The sequence below is a fragment of the Gopherus flavomarginatus genome, chromosome 17 (assembly GCF_025201925.1).
Source record: "Gopherus flavomarginatus isolate rGopFla2 chromosome 17, rGopFla2.mat.asm, whole genome shotgun sequence".
Lineage (NCBI taxonomy): Eukaryota > Metazoa > Chordata > Testudines > Testudinidae > Gopherus > Gopherus flavomarginatus.
In genome coordinates, this window is record NC_066633.1 from 19614447 (window position 1) to 19632359 (window position 17913).

The 17913-nt window shown below is 48.7% G+C and overlaps 1 protein-coding gene across 1 annotated transcript; it reads left to right on the forward strand.

Annotated features, from left to right (window-relative positions):
* Positions 1-925: 925 nt before the first annotated feature.
* LOC127035997 (ficolin-1-like) lies at positions 926-16968 on the forward strand. The gene is made up of 11 exons (XM_050926411.1): positions 926-1010; positions 1334-1399; positions 4918-4971; positions 5653-5688; positions 6372-6452; positions 7823-7858; positions 9227-9259; positions 9855-9982; positions 14154-14283; positions 15025-15159; positions 16721-16968. The coding sequence occupies exons 1-11, from the start codon at positions 926-928 to the stop codon at positions 16966-16968; spliced, it is 1032 nt and encodes a 343-aa protein (XP_050782368.1).
* The last annotated feature ends 945 nt before the right edge of the window (positions 16969-17913 follow it).

The following is a 17913-nucleotide window of genomic DNA, read 5'->3' on the forward strand; positions in this document are numbered from 1 at the left end:
TCTAGCTTGCCTGCATATATACACCTGCCCCTGGAAATTTCCACTACATGCATCTGAGGAAGTGGGTATTCACCCATGAAAGCTCATGCTCCAAAACATCTGTTAGTCTATAAGGTGCCACAGGATTCTTTGCTGCTTTTACAGATCCAGACTAACACGGCTACCCCTCTGATGCTTAAAAAAATAATGGTGCGTTTGTCATGCTACCAAGGTCTCTGTACACCAAACCTCAGACCACGTCTAATATAGTTTAATGTTGACCAATGATACGGTCATGCTGCCACCTTTGACTTTTGGGGGGCATTTATTCAATCTAAATTAATACAAGAGTCACTGGACCCTGAAGGTTTCTGACCCCCTGGCTTAGATCACAGTATTTCTACAGCCTCCTGCTCTTGAGATCTGACATTGCAGTAGAAGATAACAAGGTAATTCCAAGTGGTTTTGTTTTTAAATTCCGTTGGACCCATTGACTAGGGAGCATGAACTGTATGAAAAGTGGATTTGTTACTCAGCTGCCTTTTGGGGGCTTTTAGTGCCTGGGCCACCAGATCGGTGCACATTAGTTCACTTTTTACTGGCCATAATGTAATCGATAATCCCCCATCAGGGAATTGCTGCTTTGAGGGAAGAATGTGACACTTTCTCAAAGAGGAAAACCAAGGATACTAAAGAAGCGAGTGACTGTGGTTTGGCACTGTAGAAATACAACATAAGACCTTGTGAAGGGAGATGGTGGAGAAATCATGCAGAGAGCAGACTCAGCAGAAACCGCTGGAAGGTGCAGATTGGTGGGAGGAACTGAGAGTTGAGGGGAGAGAGTTCATGAATTATTTATTTCCTCTCTAAAAGGCTCCAAGTGGTGAACGGCTAACTCAGAGAAGAGGAGAAGTCTAGTAGAGCTGCTGTTGCAGAGACCAGCGTCATGGGGAGAGCTGCACAGCAAACCTTCCTTGCTTTACTCTGTCTAGCAGCAGCGGTTTGTAAGGCTGAGGATGAGCCACAAACAGGTGAACAAATTGTGGGGTTTGTTTTTCAGGCTGCTCTAATTTAGAGCCGGTGAGAGCGATTTGTAGGGTCTGAGGGCCTGTTTTCAATAGGGAAATTCTCACCAGTGTAAATACCTCAGTGTGGTAACAACAGTGTAAGCCACTAATGCAGAAGTCTTGCACCAGTGCAACATGGAGTTTGCGCCAGGGTCACCACAGTGTCACAGCTGCGTTAGTGTTAGCTGACCTCGATTTGCTGAGCTTATTTACTACTGGAATTTTCAAAATATTTGGGATCCTGTAACTCGTGGAAATGTCACGTATTGATTCATTTCTTTCCTCAGAGGTGAGGTCAAAGTGCTGTGGAATTCCTGGACCCCGAGGACCTCCTGGACTTCCTGGACTTCCAGGTATGTTCCCCAGAGCTGAGTGAGACTCGCTTTGGATGGTGATGCCTGAAACACTCTGGCCACCCTACAGATCTCTTCCCCTGTGGTGAGAAGTTGGACTTCATCATATTTCTGTTCTGAAATCATGTCCATTTCCTTTTCTCTGCCCTGATAGTGAATTGGGCGTGGGGGTGAGAGGAGGAGATAGGGAAAGTCAGTGAAGTACAGAGCAGATCACAAAAGCTAGTGCACTATTGGATATAGGGGTAGGGATGATGGGAAATGGAATGTTGGCAGTTAGATTGTTTGGGGGGTTGATGGGAATTAGTCCCTTGGGGTCACTAGAATGGCCAGTGGGGGAGTCACTGCTCTCACAACCACATTTCACCTCCAATTCCTGCCATGCTGCCACCTTCTCCTCTCTGGAGACATCTGCTCCAGCCCTGCTCCTGCCTCAATCCCGATCCTCTCCTCTGGCACCTTTCCCGCCAGCCCCTCGGGCTCCTCCTCTCTCGTTCTCCTCAGACCTGTGCCTGGTCTCCTTTCTGCAGACTTGGGAATGCTCGTTCCATCTAAAAACATCACAGCCAACTCCTCTCCCACGCTTCCCATCTCCAGGTTCTCACAGAGACCTGGGTTTATGGCTCCCATTCTGCCTCTATGGACATCTTGTAGTAGTCTTTTCCTCTTCCATTCCCCTCATCCTGAATCCTCCTGCAAACACAGGGGTGGGACACTAGTCTGTGCCAGTCCCAACTCGACCACCTCCCACCCTCAGTCCTCCCTCTCGTTCTTTCTCCTCCTTGGAACAATGCTCCACCTGACCACCTCCCCTCCTGCTCTATATTGCTGTGGTCTGTCACCCTCCTTCCTTCCTCACTTTACCTCCTTGCTTTTCCACATGTCACAATCCTCCCCCTTCATCTTTGGTGACAACATCTTCCATGTCGTTGTGTCTGGCCCCCTGACTCCCTTGTCTGAGCTGCAGTCCCGGATCAGCTCTCCTCTCACTAATATGGCTGCTCACTCTGGTCTTCTCTATATACTGCATCCTCTCAGGTCTCTGCATTGCTTGTGGTGATCAGCATCTCCTGCCTGACCTTCCTGGGACTTCCAATCCATCGGTATCCACAAATTCTTTTCTACTCTCAGCCCCCTTCCCTTGCCTTTTCTTCCCTCCCCTCCAGTGACTCGTGCAGTGATTCCTTCCACCCACTTAGGGTTGCCAGATGGCCGGGTGAAAGGGATCCTGGCGAGTCCGGTCAGCATTGCTGACCGGGTCGTTAAAAGTCCAGTCGGCGGCCCAGTGGGGCTAAGGCAGGCTCCCTGCCTGCCCTGGCTCTGCACGGCTCCTGGAAAAGCCCAGCATGTGCAGCCCCTGGACAGAAGTGCAATCAAGGAAGCTCCACGCACTGCTTCTGCCTGGAGCACCTGTTCCACGGCTCCCATTGGCTGGAAACCACATGCCAGACATGCTGGCTGCTTCCAGGAGCAGTGCAGAGCCAGGGCTGGGGAGCCTGCCAGCCCCATTGTGCCACCTGTGCCACAGACCGGGAGCTGCCTGATGTAAGCGCTGCCCAGACAGAGCCTGCACCCCCACCCCAATCCCCGACCCAGGTTGGAACCACCTCCTGCACCCTATCTCCCTCCCAGAGCCTGCATCCCCTCCCGCACGCAAACTCTCTCCAAGATCCCATGTCCCCTCCTGCACCCCAACCTCCTGCCTCAGCCCTGAGCCCACTTCCACACTGCAAACCCCTTGGCCCCAGCCCAGAGCCTGCTTCTGCACCCAAACCCCTCATCCTCAGCCCCAAACCAGAGCCCGCATCCTCAACCAAAGCCCTAACCCCCTTCCACACCCAAACCTCCTGCCCCAGCCTGGAGCCCCTCAAGCACCCTGAACCCCTATTTGTGGCCCCACCTTGGATCTGTGCCCCCAGCCAGAATCCTCACCTCCTCCTGCACACTAACCCCCTGCCCCCGCCCAGTGAACGTGAGTGAGGGTGGAGAAGAATGAGTGACGGAGGGAGGGCAACTGGAGTGAATGGGGGTGGGACTCAGGGAAGGGGTGGGGCAGAGGCGAGGCAAAGGTGTTTGGTTTTCTATGATTAGAAAGTTGGCAACCCTAACCCCACTCCTTCCGCCACCCTCATCTCCTTGGCTCCCCTCTCCCATGTCAAGGCCCATCCTGCCAACTTCCAGCCCTGGGTTACCCCCAACACCTCCTCCTCCACCCCAGTTCTCATGCCATTGAGCATCTCTGGCACAAATTCTGGGACCAGGCTGAATTCCTCCACTACAAATTTACTCATTATTCCTTCAGTTTTATCTTCTTTGCAGCCAAATAGTTTGACTTTCTTCCTCTTATCCAACCCCACACCAGCAGGCCCTGCCACTTTTCCACCATCTTTGCCACCCTTCTTTAACTTCTCCCCTCCTGCCACCCTCCTCCATCTGCACACAGGACCTTGGCACTTTCCTCAACCAGAAAGATTCCATGTGACCTTTTCCACTAGGCTCCCTGGACTCTCCCCCTTCTCCCCCATGACCAGCACTGAGACATCCTGCTGGCTCTGCTCCTCCACACATCTGGGGGTGGCAGAAGGACTCCAGCAGTTGCCCTCTGGAGAAGGGGTCAGGACCTGAAATTAGGGGGCCATATTTTCCCAAAGGGAAAATGAGACACCCCTTGGCTGATCCAGCCTGAGCCCTCCCTGCCTTCTTCCCACATGGGGCCTGCTTGAGGTCCCCCTTCCCTCCCCAGCACGTGGGATTGGCCCCAGACTCCCACCCTGAAGGCCACTATATGTCCCATTTTGTTAGGGACCGTCCTGTTTTAGTCCCTGTCTTGGCCGTCACAACTTTTTTGGGGCAAGGGGGAACTCGGGCAAGGAGGTAGCAGGCCCGCCGTGGGCACCTGTCTGAGCCACTTTCCCTACATCTTCCTCCAGTGCAGGGCAGCATTGCCACTCCCGCCCCCGCACGTTCCTCTGTGCCCCACTAGGGATCCCACCCCACTTTTTTGGCAAAGCTGTTCATTTCTCCGATTTCTCTTGCCAGCTGATGATCAGTTGGCAAGAGCAAACGGGACAAATGCCCAGTTTTGTCAAAAAAGTTGGGTTGGCCAGGACAGGGCCTAAAAAAGGACTAAAATGTGACATTGGGTCACCCTACTTGAAATGGCTCCTTTCCTGTGATGGGGATGCTGGCAGTGAATGCTCAGGGGCCAGTTGAAGGCTTTCTGTTTGCAAACCGACCACCAGCCAGCAGTGAAAACATTTGTCATTGGCCTTCCATTTGGCCAGTTTTGCAAGAGCTGAGAGAAGGGGCTTGATCCTGCATTCTTGGCTCAGGGGAAATCCCCATTACAGTCAGTGGGGGACCTGAGGACCAGGGCAGAGAAGAAATTTAATTCTAATTTTGAAATCTGGCTTTGGGGAAGGCATGTGGGAATTGGCCCGTATCCTCATTTTAACCCTAACAAATAATTCCCTGTTGTCATATGCAGGATAATAACTTGGAGTCTTTTGTGTCTGTAGGAGCAAGTGGTCCTCCAGGGTTGCTTGGTCTACCAGGATTACCAGGAGAAAAAGGTAAAATATTAATTCAGAATCTTTTGTGCTTTTAGGCTCCACTGTAATGGCAGGAGATCCTGGGCCAAGAGGGAAAGCACTAAAGAGCAGAGGGAAAAGTTGTGAGTTAAATATCCAGGGGAGGTTTTTAGATTGTGTGGCTCTTCCCAAATGTGCATGCACAAAAGGGTGGGTTCTCTTCTCACTTACATGGGTGAACACCCCAGCTGGAACCAGTCGGGTACTGGTGTAACAGAGCGTGTGCCTCTCTGCAGCTACCCAGCTCCACTCACTGCTGTGGAGCAGTGGTGAAGGCACGGCTTTGCCTCACTCCTAGTGCACAGCCCTAGACAGCTTCATGTCTGAGCACCTTCAGTGAGTGGATTGGGCCAGTCTCAGAGAAGGGTAACTCCTGGGTCCTTTTCAAGGGTAGCTCTGTGCTGTGTGCCCCAGGGTTTCCGGCTGGGACTGTGCCTCCTGGAGCTCCCGCTAAAGTGGTGTGTCTGAGCTGTCCCCTGTGCCGGATTGTGCCCGGGAGAAGCAGCTGCACCCCTGGGGCCTGGATTCTTTCTCACACCCAAATAAATTCATTGAACCTGCTTCTGATTTACCCTAGGGTCAGAGCTCCAAATCAGGTCCATGGTGTCTAAGCCACAATTAAGTCATCACTGCTCATTCTTTTAATTATTTTTTTTCAAACAGGAGAACCAGGAGCTCCTGGTTTCCCTGGCCCGAGAGGTGAGAGCCTTGGGATAGTTCTCCTCCCTATCGAGCTGTCCACGTCCTTTGCTATTGCTATTGATCTGCCCTGGAATGTGCTCAGATACTGTGATGATGGGTGGCAGTATAAAGTCCTTATAGACAGAGAGACAGATGTCCCCTTACACACCCCTTTACAAGAAAGTTAGCATTAGAAGAAAAAACAAAATACATAGGTATGAAAACCAAGAACTAACCAGGCTAAGCTGATATTTCCTGCATAACATAGCCGCTCAACCCTAATTCTGCCTCCTTTGAACCCTGTCCTGAGAAGTCTCTCATACAGATCCCACCACAGTGCTGTATCCTCAGCCTTTTTGTCTCTTGATCTCTGCCAACCAGCTGCAAATGCTCCCTGGGTCATAGTACTGCCCAGAGCACAGTGATGAACTACGGGAACAGGAGGGCTGATTTGCAAATGTGGTAGACACAGAGGAAATGGCAGATTTTGCAAGGGCCAGGCAAGGTAGTGGTCTATTCCCACTTCCTATTGCGATCGCCAAATGGGCAGAGTTAAAAATCAAACCCTAATTTTGAAATCTGGACTGGGTAGTGACCTGTAGAAATTGCCCTTCCCCCCTCCCTCTTCCTTGTTCAACCCTAAAATATCATCCCCTACTTACAGCTGTCAAATCTTAATTCTGAGACTCCTGTGTTTGTAGGAATGCCTGGTCTTCCAGGGATTGCTGGACTAAGAGGAGAACCAGGGAGACCTGGAGCACCAGGACCACGAGGGGTGAGAGGTAAAGTACCAAAGAGCAGAGAACAACTTTGTTCATTCAGCATGTGATTAAATAGCAGGAGAGATCCTTAACCCATTTGCATCTTTCTTCCATGATACATTTCCCCAATGCGTACCCTACAGGAGTAGGGTCTCCTCTCAATTACAATGGCGTATAACTGTTGTGAAATCAACAAGGTTGTACTGGGGTAACCAAGAGGAAAACTGATCACTAGGGAATCTCGATTCTGATCACTCCCCCAATCCGTGAGATTACCAGCCTAATTCAGGGTGAGTCTAGGTAAGGGTGAAGCTACACTTTGAGTTTGGGGTGTAGCCCCCAGCTGGAGGAGGTGCTAGCTCTGATTGTGTTAGTATGGTAATAATAGAGAACAGCTGCTGCTGCTGCCCATGCGATGGGCAAGGCTAGCCTCCTTGAATACGTGCCCATGGTCTGAGATGGGCACGTACTCAGGGCAGCTGGTCACTCCTGACGTGCGTGCCGCTGTAGCTGCATTCTATTTTAGTGCACTAGCTTGATCAGAGTTAGTGGGTCTGTCTCCTTGACCAGGGAATCACACCCCTAGATCGAAGAATATATGTACCCTAAGGCTAATAAGGGAGTCTAAATTGGTGTAACTCACAACTCCCAGATCCCTTTACACCAATTTAGACTCACACTCATTTACCTTCCCTGAGAGTGGGGCCCAATGTAGTAAAAACCCAGACCTGAGATTCTCCATTAGGGCACCTCCATGTGGGCCAGAAATGGTGTAAGAAGGGCTAGGTTCAGCTGTTTTTAGCACAGTGTCATGAAAAGCCTGGGCCCTGTCTACACTGGCAGTGGCACCATTGCTAGAAACAGGTACAATGGTTTTATTGTAGCAAAGCCCCACATGTGTGACACTCCCTTACACTCAGTATAGCTTACATGCCTTTACACATTACTCACTTTGGCCCTACCTTACCTCTTATTTCCAAAGTGACTATCACCGTAGGGCCAGAAGTGCCCAGCTTCTGGGCAATTGTGCAAGTGCAAGGGAAGGAGGTAAGTATGCAACCTGCTTTTCCTGCTCTCAGGCTTCCATACAAGACAGACAAGGACCCTGCAGGGCTTGGGTGACTCTGGGGTGCTAACATTGTACAAAGGTGGTGGGCTGGGCTATGTCCTCCACTCCCCTCCACAATGGGCAGAGGTTATGCATATGCTGTGTCACCTTCATGGGTGGAAGAGCAAGTGGACTTTTAAAGGTCTCTGGGGCCCTGCACTTCCTGACGTACATGGAGTTCCACCAGAGCAGGGCTCCACGCTGCGCCCAGTTCAGGGCAGTGCCTGTACAGGAGAACTGAGCTCACAAATACCATATCTTGGATTATTTTTTCTGTGATCAGGAGCAAAAGGTGATCCTGGGAGCTATGGACTGAAAGGTGAGAGACTCTGGATAAGAATGTGAGTAACTGGGGACCACAATCTCTCTTCCCCCCACCCACTCTCACCTACTGATATCATGCCAAGGCAAGTGCAAATGTTTAAAGGGAAAATACTTGAAGCTGCGTTTTTTGTCCACTGGGCTCTGTTGTTTCTCCAGGTTTCATACTTTCTATTGTCCATGGTTCTTCCAGCGATTCAAAAACAACACTCCCCAAAACTGTGTGTCTCTTTGTTTTTATACTAGTCATTTGCCTGGCACTTTTTTAAAGTAGAAAATCTGCCTGAGGCATCATAACATGTAGTGGAGCTTGGCTGTTCACTGCTTCAGCTTTTGGAGAGAGTCTATTAGTAGGTTATGATTTCTTGTATTTCCTACATGCATCAACTTGAGAACACATGGTCCCAATTCAGTAACTTCAGCTCATGCACCCGGCTACACGGTGCTCTCAGGCTGAGAAGGAAGTAGTGAGAATTTTCAGGTGTTAAGTCGCAGGGTGTAGGACCCAGATTCTCTCCTGAATATTAGCCAGACATGACGCTCGTTTCTGTTATCCTGATTGCACAGCACGGCAGGGTCTGTTCAGCCACCACTGATGTTTGAATGAACTTCCCCTTAATAGCAGTTACAAGCGTGCACTGAAGAGGGAATATTTATTTTACTAGATAATTCATTGATTTGTACCAATCTTCCCATCCTGGGCTCAATCCTGCTCCCATTGCCATCAATCGAAATTTTGCCGTTGAGATCAGTGGGAGCAAGGTTTGACCTCCCCTGGCTCAGTCAGTTGGCTCAGTGTGTTTGCATATGGACTGATAACTGGGTTGACTGTTTTGTCTATTAATTTTAAGGGCATTACACGTGAGGTGCTCTGTGTCTCCTGTCACATGCTGAACCCATCCCCTATTCCCACAGAAGCCAATGGGAGGCGAAGGAACTTACTGCCTGGAAGAACTGGGCCCCAAGCCCATATCAGGGCAGGTGTAAGCTAGTCAGCTGGTTTGCAATGGACACAGGTTAAACAGGACACAGTTAAGGCAAACTTGGTCCTTTCTCTCTATTTCATTGCTCCTGTCTTACAAATCAAGGTGAAAGAAACAAAGTGGAAACCCTGTGTCTTTTTTAACTATTTAAATGACTGGCTTCATTTTTTTAAACATCTCCTCTCATAATTTCCACTTCCTTTTGTAGCTAAGCTGCTGATCTCTTTCTAACATGGCTTTTTTCTTTCTTTGCCTCTGAAACATTTTGTCTGAAATAAATAGACAGAACTATTGAACTGCAGGAGCGAACAGCTGTTTAGAAACAACACACTGCTTTGTTTGTGCTCCCATTTCACTGCCTTTGTGTTCCTTTTCCTGCACAGATGAGGAGCTGGCAGACCTGCTGTGTAAAAAGGGTGAGTGTTTGCTCTAATGGCAGGGGAAATGGACCTTACCTCACAGGGCAGACACACAAGGCAAGGGACATGGAAACTTCCTTCACTGCGGTAGAAGAAGTTCTATCCTTGCTAGTGAGGCTGGATGACAAGGGGAGGCAGTCACACATACCTGCTGCTAATGACAACAGACCGACTCCTGCATCCTTTACCCAAAGGAATATTCCCAGCAGCAAAGTCACTCACTGGAGTCAGGCAGGCAGGATTTGGCCCAGCAGCTGAGAACAGATGATCCAGCTTCAAAGGCCGTGGGAGCCCATTTTAGGAAAGGTGGTGTTCGCATTTCCAGTGTGATACTGAAAAATTAATTCCCACAAAGCCACTTAAACTGTAGTGACATTGTTTTTCAGTGGTAGCCCGGGTTTCTGTAACAAACACATGAAAATGCTGTGCATGTAAAACACGGTTACGCTTTGTCTGGTGTGGATATATACAAAAATAATCAGTATAGGGCCCGAGCCTGAGAATAGTTTATTGTCATAAGAAGTTGCCTTTGCCTCAGTAAAACCATTCAGACACAGTATAATTTACTGCTTTAAACGCCCCTCTTGTCCAGGCCCGAGGAGCTGCAAGGAGCTGTTGGCCAGAGGGAACACCCTGAGCGGCTGGTACACGGTTTACTCTTCGGATTGCACTGCCATGACTGTGCTGTGTGACATGGCCACAGATGGAGGAGGATGGACTGTAAGTGTGACTAGAGCATAGTGAGCCTCACCAGGAGCCCTTGCGTAGAACAAGTGCGTGTGTTTCAGGATGGCAATTAGCTCTTGCCTACTTTTTCACCTGCACATGTATAATCTGAGCCAACGAGATGACACACATGCTTGACATTCAGCATGTGTGTAAAGGTGTCACCCCCACTCTGAACTTTAGGGAATAGTTGTGGGGACCTGCATGAGATAACCCCTAAGCTTGTTTATCAGTTTAGATCTAGTAGCTGCCACCACCAAATAGTTTAAACAAACGTTTATGGGGAGTCATTTGGAAACTTTGTCTTCCCCTCCAAATATTTCCCCAGTCTCTATCCCCCGTTTCCTGGCAGGATTGAGACTGATTCACCTCTCACCAGTTCCTGGGGAGCCCAGATCCAGAAAACTCTTGGATCTTAAAACAAGGAAAAATCAATCAGGTTCTTAAAAGAAGACTTTTAATTCAAGAAGAAGGGTGAAAGGAATACCTCTGTGAGATTAGCATGCAAGCCACTCTCACAGACAACAGATTCAAAACACAGAGGACGTCCCTCTGGGCAAAACCTTAGTTACACAAAGAACCCAATCTGATTCTCCCTCTATGCAAAAAGAAGTCACAAAAGAAAATAAACATAATCTAATACATTCCTTTTCTAAACACTTACTAGTTTTAAGAAATGTTAGATGGCTGATTCCTGGATCCTTCACTCCGGCACAAACTTTTCTGAACAGACCAAAGAGTGATTTCCCTCCTCCCTCTTTGAAAACATCTTGTCCCCGCATTGGTTCCTCTGGTCAGGTGTCAGCTAGGCTAGGTGAACTTCTTAACCCTTTACAGGTAAAAGAGGAATTAACCCTTAACAGTCTGTTTACGACAATGTGCTTAAGTGCTCTGCTGGGTCAGGGCCCATTTCTTTGGTGCACAGCTGCTGCCTACAGGATATATCTATGCAAGAGTTACAGGGGCAGCAGGGTTCTTCTCTGCTGGCCATGCCCTGTGAAGAGTTGTTAATTCTTCACTTCTCTCCAGGCAACCTTAGGAGAAGGCATCAAGGATCTGCTGAGGAGCAGGCAGCTCTGGGGGTTTCTTCCACTCCCAGAGAAAGGGAGTTGCTCAGATCTCAGGGCCAGGATTCTGCCACCATGAGTGTGGAGGCCACGGGTCAGCTCTCCACTGGCTAGTCCAGACAGAGTTAGAAGAGCTCCGAGCCCTGCATCCAGCTTGGCCTCTGTCAACAGCAATGTCCGACTACTTGTTTCAATGACCTGGAGAGAGCTGCAATTTTCAGTACGTTCGATTCAGTTCCCATCCCTGACAGGCTGGTGTGGATCGGAGCCAACCCGCACCTCTCCCACTGCTGCAGTGTGGGACACAGGCCCCTGAAATGGGGGATGCAATCAGATCATCGTCCCCCCATTATGCTCCTTTCAATATCTTCTTCCCCCAAAAACTTCCCTGAGCTCCTTCCAATTCCCCCAAATATTCCTTCATTTCTCTCACAGCTTCCATCTTTCCCTCCCTTGTCCTCAACACGCCTCAATTCTCCCTGCACTGTCTCTGTCCCACACTGCAGAGCTGATAGGTGGGGGAAGAGCCTACGGGGTGAGCCCTCACCCCTGCGTATGAGGTGGGATTGTCTTGCCCTCGCTTCTTACCTCACATCTTCCAGCTCAGCAATGTCTCCTCAAGAAGCTGCCTAATCCTTCTACAGCAGCTACCTGATCAGAGCTCCCTGTTCCCATCACCACAGGTCACAGGTGGTCACCAGGTGGGCCAGGACACGAATGTTGCTAGCAAGAGTCTAAATACTGTGTCTCGCAGGCACCACCATTATAGAAGTGAGCCAATGTGATAGCCAGAGGGAACTTGTCTACCCCTCTTGGCTGCCATGACATTGTGGGATTGGCTGTGAGGATGGTGGGACAGTTGGACAAATTGAGAAAAGCAGTTGAAACGCTGCATCTCCTGCCCAATTTGGGATTGTGATTAAGAAATATGTCCAGGCCTTTGTGTGTGAGAGAGGTTTTGGGATCCAGTTTTGCCCCAGTTCTGTAACTTGGCAAAATTAGTTAAGCTGCTTGGATATCGATTTCTTTCATAGCTGTATGTGCTCCTTGGTGATATGGATGGTAAATCAGATTTAAGAGGGGCCTAAATAGACCAGACGTTCTCAACCAGGGATACACAGAGGTCTTCCAGGGGGCACCCAACTCATCTAGATCAGCAAAGAATCCTGTGGCACCTTATAGACTAACAGACGCATCTGACGAAGTGGGTATTCACCCACGAAAGCTCATGCTCCAAAACGTCTGTTAGTCTATAAGGTGCCACAGGATTCTTTGCTGCTTTTACAGATCCAGACTAACACGGCTACCCCTCTGATACTCATCTAGATCAGTGTTTCTCAACCTGAGGGTTGCGACCCTCAGAGGGTCACAGGAAAGGTTTAGGGCATGGGTGGTGAGTATGATAGGCAGGGCGAGGTTGTGCCTCTCCAAACAGCCTGGCATGGCCCTGGCCAGCACTTGGATCGTTCCACCCAGTGCACCAGTGTTGGGGGCCGGGCGGCCACAGCAAGGGTGCTCTGGGTTGCTGCAGGGGAGGAGGCAGAAGGGGAGAGGGAGGGATGGGGCCTCAGACACAAGGGGAGGGGGGAGGGGCTAGCCTCTCCCAACAGCCAGGTCACCCACCGCCTATGGTTTAGGCGGGGGTCACGAGTGCACGATCTGCATTAGGGGTGACAAGCAATATGCAATTGCCTGGTGCCCTACACCACTGGGACCCCCGCAAAGTTAAGTTACATGCTTCAGCTCGGGCCTCAGCATTTTTTCAATAACAGTGGGCTGTGAAACGTTTGTATTTTTATGTCTGATTTTGTAAACAAGTAGTTTTTAAGAGAGGTGAGACTTAAGATGTATCAGACTCCTGAAAGGGGTCCAGTAGTCTGGAACAGACAGTTAGTGGAATTGCTGCTTGCTGGCCTGAGATGTGGGCTTGCATTTAGCTTGGTACCTTTGTTCAGATTATTTCAAATTACATTTTTCCTCCTGAAGAAGAGCTCTGTGTAGCTCAAAAACTGTTTCTTCGACCACAGACGTTGGTCCAGTGAAGGGATTGCTTCACCCAGCTTGTATCTCTAATATCCTGGAACCAAGGCAGACACAACACTGCAAACAACTTTTCCTCCTTTCAGCCGAATGGCAGAACTAACTATCCTGCTATCTTTTATATGGGCTGTCAGTCTCATCTATCACAATTCAACCATTACCATGTGCCCACCCCCTTTCAGGGTGAACAATCCTAATGGGATCAGAGAGACGTATATTAGCAATTACTCTGTTTTACATTAAACATTTATTTAGTGTGATTGAAGGCAAGTGACGGGTCAGTCTGAAAAGTGTTCAGTGCAATGGATTAACCTGTTATTTTCTGATGCCTAGCTGTTCTCACACATCCAAGATGTACAGCACCATGCGCATAACAAACTGAAACATTTTCTATACTTTTTTTATTGTGACTCTGAAATCTATGAATGAGACCATCCTGCAGCACAAATTCTAGCAGCCTGTCTGCGAATCTGAGTGGGTCTGTGGCTCCTGAGTTGCTAGCGAATGGCTATAGTTTTAGAGTAAGAAAGGAACACAAGCAGCGCAGTGTTTCAGAGGGTTGGTTTTTTTTTAAATTATATTAAGAAGGATCTTGCTAATGACTTTAATTATATTGGACCAAATCTTAAAGGCCTTACAGAGCTTCTATTAGGGCAAACTCCAATTTTCTTCCATGGGATTTTTCCATTATTAAGGGCTGAAACTCTTTGCATAGATCAGGGGTTCTCAAACTGTGGGTCGGGACACCTCAGGGGGTCGCAAGGTTATTACATGGGGGCTCGTGAGCTGTTAACAGCATTTATAATGGTGTTAAATATATAAACAGTGTTTTTAATGTATGGGGGGGGTCACACTCAGAGGCTTGCTATGTGAAAGTGGTCACCAGTAAAAAAATTTGAGAGCCACAGGCATAGATATTCACACATATTCTGATTAACCATAGTGCGTATTATGCTGACAACTTGTCCTTAAAGAACGGAAGACCTAAGCAGCTATTCACATACAACTAAAAATATTGCAACCATCTTTTCACCTAAGGTTCTCTAATTTCTTGGCAGGTTTTTCAGAGAAGGGCAGATGGTTCAGTGGATTTTTTCCGTGACTGGGACTCATACAAGAGAGGTTTTGGCAACCAGCAGATGGAATTCTGGCTGGGGAATGACAACATTCACCTGCTGACATCTCAAGGTAAGAAATCACAGATGCCCTCCGTTTCTTTGGTAACATGGCACAGAGTGATGATAATATGGTAGCTTTATGTAGTGTTTTTCATCTGTAGATCTCAAAGTGCTTTTCAAAGGAGGGTAAGTATCATTAACCCCACTTGGTGAATGGGGATTTGAGGGAAGCAGAGATGAGGTCAGTAGAAGAGCCATGATGAGGACCATATCTAAGTCCAAGTTTTGCGTCGTGTCCACTGGACTATGCTGGTACACACCAGCTGTAGTGAAACTGCTCCCAGACTCACCACTGGCTGCTCCTGGCCCACAGAAACCTGCAAGGAAAAGTTTCGGAGACAGATTATACTGGAGCTCTTTGAGATCCGGTCAAGGCTGGTTCACCTTAAAGAGCATTAAGTGAACGGGTCTGGAGATGTACCATTCTGCAACAAGGACTATCTGTTGAACCATCAGCACTAAGACAGGAGCTGAAATTGTCCCTTGCTGCTTTGTCAGTGGATTGGTACAGGTCGAGGCCATAGAGAGATGGATGCTATAGATTCTGATCACTGAGCTGGAGCGCAGATGTTAGCTGTGAGCGCTGTTTGCTAACGGACAGGAGAGATAGGGGCATGAAACTAGGTTCTTAAAGGCATCCCAGGCTGAGCACATGGGGATAGGCTGGTGGATGAATGATGTAATAAACTCAGATGCTGAAAAATGTTTGTGGAACACACGGATTTGCTGATATTCTTCCTGTTTTTAACAGGAAATAATGAGCTGCGCATTGACCTCATGGATTTTGAAACCAAGACATATTTTGCCAAGTACGAATCATTCCAAATTTTAGGAGAATCTGAGAACTATAAGCTGATTCTGGGAGACTTTCTCAATGGCACGGCAGGTAGGTGCTGGCTGGGTTTTACTGGGATCAAAACTAAGAAGGAATAGCAATTTCAACTGAGATGTGCTGAAGTCTGAGGCAGCAGCAAAGTAAATTCCACCCTGTCTGCACAATCTGAATTTAGCCACTTAGAAAAGCACATGCTCAGGTTCAGAGACAACACCTGAAAGCTCTGTCCCAGGCCCCTATTGGGAAGATGCCACCTTATGTGCCAGTGGGTTAACAAACAGGATTCCTGGGCGTCCCTCATACACATTGAGAACATGCTCTGAAATCTCCGACAGCTGGGTTCATTTGGGGGCAGTGAAATGCCTTGATGAGGATTTTCCAAAAGGAAGAGGAAGAGCAGAATCTCTTCTTCTCCCAGCAGGATGGAGCAGCTGTTCAGCTCTATCCCTCTGATTACTCTGTGGGGTAATGAGCACCTCCCCTCTCTCTCCTTCCCAGCAGTTCTCCCATGAAGGCAGGGAGGGAGCATCATCTCCTTGGAACATGGCACCCAATTTCATTCACCACTGAGGACCCATGACACTGGCACCAATCACAGAGGTGCTCTTAGATCAAACCCACAGAGCAGGAGGTACATCCTGTGGTCATTGCTGTGCTAGCTTTGTCGGGGCCCAGGGTCAAACCTGAACCTATAGTGATGGGTTTTGGTTCTGCCAAGAGCCACAGACCCAAACTGGCTTCAGGTTTCTATATTTTCCATCTAGCACCTCCTGTCACCAGCCCCAAGTCCAAATCCCAAGGCCCTTACCCAGCCAAAAGTGTCAGGCCACACTGAGATCAATGGGATTTTGGGTGAATGAGGTCTGAGTAGAGAGCTCAGGAACAAGACCTCTGTTTAGAGGGGTTTGAAAGTTTTAGCCCAGTTTTGGCTTGAAATATGGCCAAAAAATATCCCTTGGATCTGAACAACTAGAACTTTGGGGGTAGTTTGGAACTGGACTTCGTAGCTGGACTCATCTCTATAAAGAGATGAACCAAAATCCCTGATCCAAACTGCCTGAACTTGGGGAACAAAGTTTTGTGATTTGTGCCATCCTGGTTCTGACCATAGCGGTAGAGGTTAGGGGTAGTTTTTGGGTGTCCAGATATCTGAGCATAAACCTCCAGTGTAAGCAAGGCTGAATGGGTCATTCTCGGATCACTGTTGTAAAAAGTTTCCTCTTCCTCCCCATTCCTGAGAGGCCTCCAGAGTGGAACAGCAGCCTCCCCCCTGCACTGTGAGGGGTTGGGGGTGCCCACAAGGGGAGTGAGGAATCCCCACACTGGAAGGCCAAGCCTGGCATTTAGTAGACGGAACTACAGGGAGGGAGGTAGTGTGGACTAGTGGATTGAGCACTCGGGATTTGGGACAACAGAGTTGTATTCTTGGCTCTGCCTCTGGTCTCCTCGGACCCTTGCACAAGTCACTTCCCCTCCCCGTGCTTCAGTTTCCCCATCCATAAAATCAGGATAATGTAACTCTCTTTGAGGTTTGCTGAGATGAAAAACACAATATGAGAGCTAGTTATTATTGTATTACAACTTGGGAGAAAGCTACATCTCTCTGTTACAGGTGATGCCTTAACCTACCATAGGAACATGATGTTTTCAACCAAAGACCGCAACAATGGTCTGAATTCAGTTAACTGTGCTGAGTCCTATGAGGGGGCCTGGTGGTTCAATGACTGCCTGCAGTCCAACCTGAACGGGAGATATTTGCCGGGAGAACATGAAAACCCTCGTCATGGTGTGTTCTGGAGCACAGGGAAAGGGGACCGATATTCCCTTAACCGCTCTGAAATAAAATTCAGGCCTGTTTAGCAGGATGAGGGAACATGTCCTTGTCTCACAGAAATCATTCCGCAGCTGGAAGTTCCTGCTGGAAATAAAGCTATTCCCCAACAGTAAACTTTGGGTGTGACTGGGATTTGTTCTTTGTCGTGGAGACAAAGATCTTGTGTTGTCCCTCAGCCTCCTGTTCTCTGGTCCCTGAACAAAGAAGAATCTGGTAATATTCATCGGAATGAATGTTCTAGATCTGTTTTAATCATCCCCACGCTCCCGTTTAGGCCCTTTTCCCAAACACACGCACACCCGTCGATGTCTGTTTGTGGGAAGCAAAAGTGTGGTGCCTCCTCAAGTCTGTATTTGCTCCAGTGTTTAGTATTTCCAAGGCGGGTGCTCACACGGCCATTAAGGCAGCTCTGCTGTGGATTGGTTGCTGTGAGGAGGATTTTCTGACAGAGGAGCAAGAGATTCTCACTATTACAGCACAGAATCTTTGCTACAGACACTGTGGCATGAGGCTCAGAATTTATGAAGGGCGTTACACTGGAGCTGAGCTAGGAGGTGTGTGACTTCTGGCAGTGAAGCAGAACACCCTAGAAGATAGGACAGCAGGGTTGCCTCTCCCAGCTACACCACCATGTAGGAGGCATATGTCAGAAATTATTCTCTTTCTAGCACCCCTGCTGCACCTGTAAACTGCTGGAGGAGACCACAGTCGATACTGTGCTGAATCAGGGAGCAATGGGAAGGATTTTTAAAAGGGCCAGTTTTACTCTCCCTGTAGCTAATAGCAAATACCCCAAGGATGTCCATGGAGTGGTGGTTTGTGTCCTCGCCAGGTGCATTGTGGGGCATTGAGAGCCAGAACCCTGCCACCCCAGGGCTGACAGCCAGAACAGTCAATGGAGTGTCTACACTGACACTGCGTCAACTTAACTACACCGGCCTAAGCACTATGCCTCTCATGGAGGTGGTGTT

What these genes read in the sequence shown, in the direction of transcription:
- LOC127035997 (XM_050926411.1), top strand. Translation starts at nt 926, where the DNA reads ATGGGGAGAGCTGCACAGCAAACCTTCCTTGCTTTACTCTGTCTAGCA. An exon ending in TGAGGATGAGCCACAAACAG is followed by an intron (nt 1,011 to 1,333) that starts GTGAACAAATTG and finishes TTCTTTCCTCAG; the next exon opens with AGGTGAGGTCAAAGTGCTGT. An exon ending in AGACCTGCTGTGTAAAAAGG is followed by an intron (nt 9,260 to 9,854) that starts GTGAGTGTTTGC and finishes CCTCTTGTCCAG; the next exon opens with GCCCGAGGAGCTGCAAGGAG.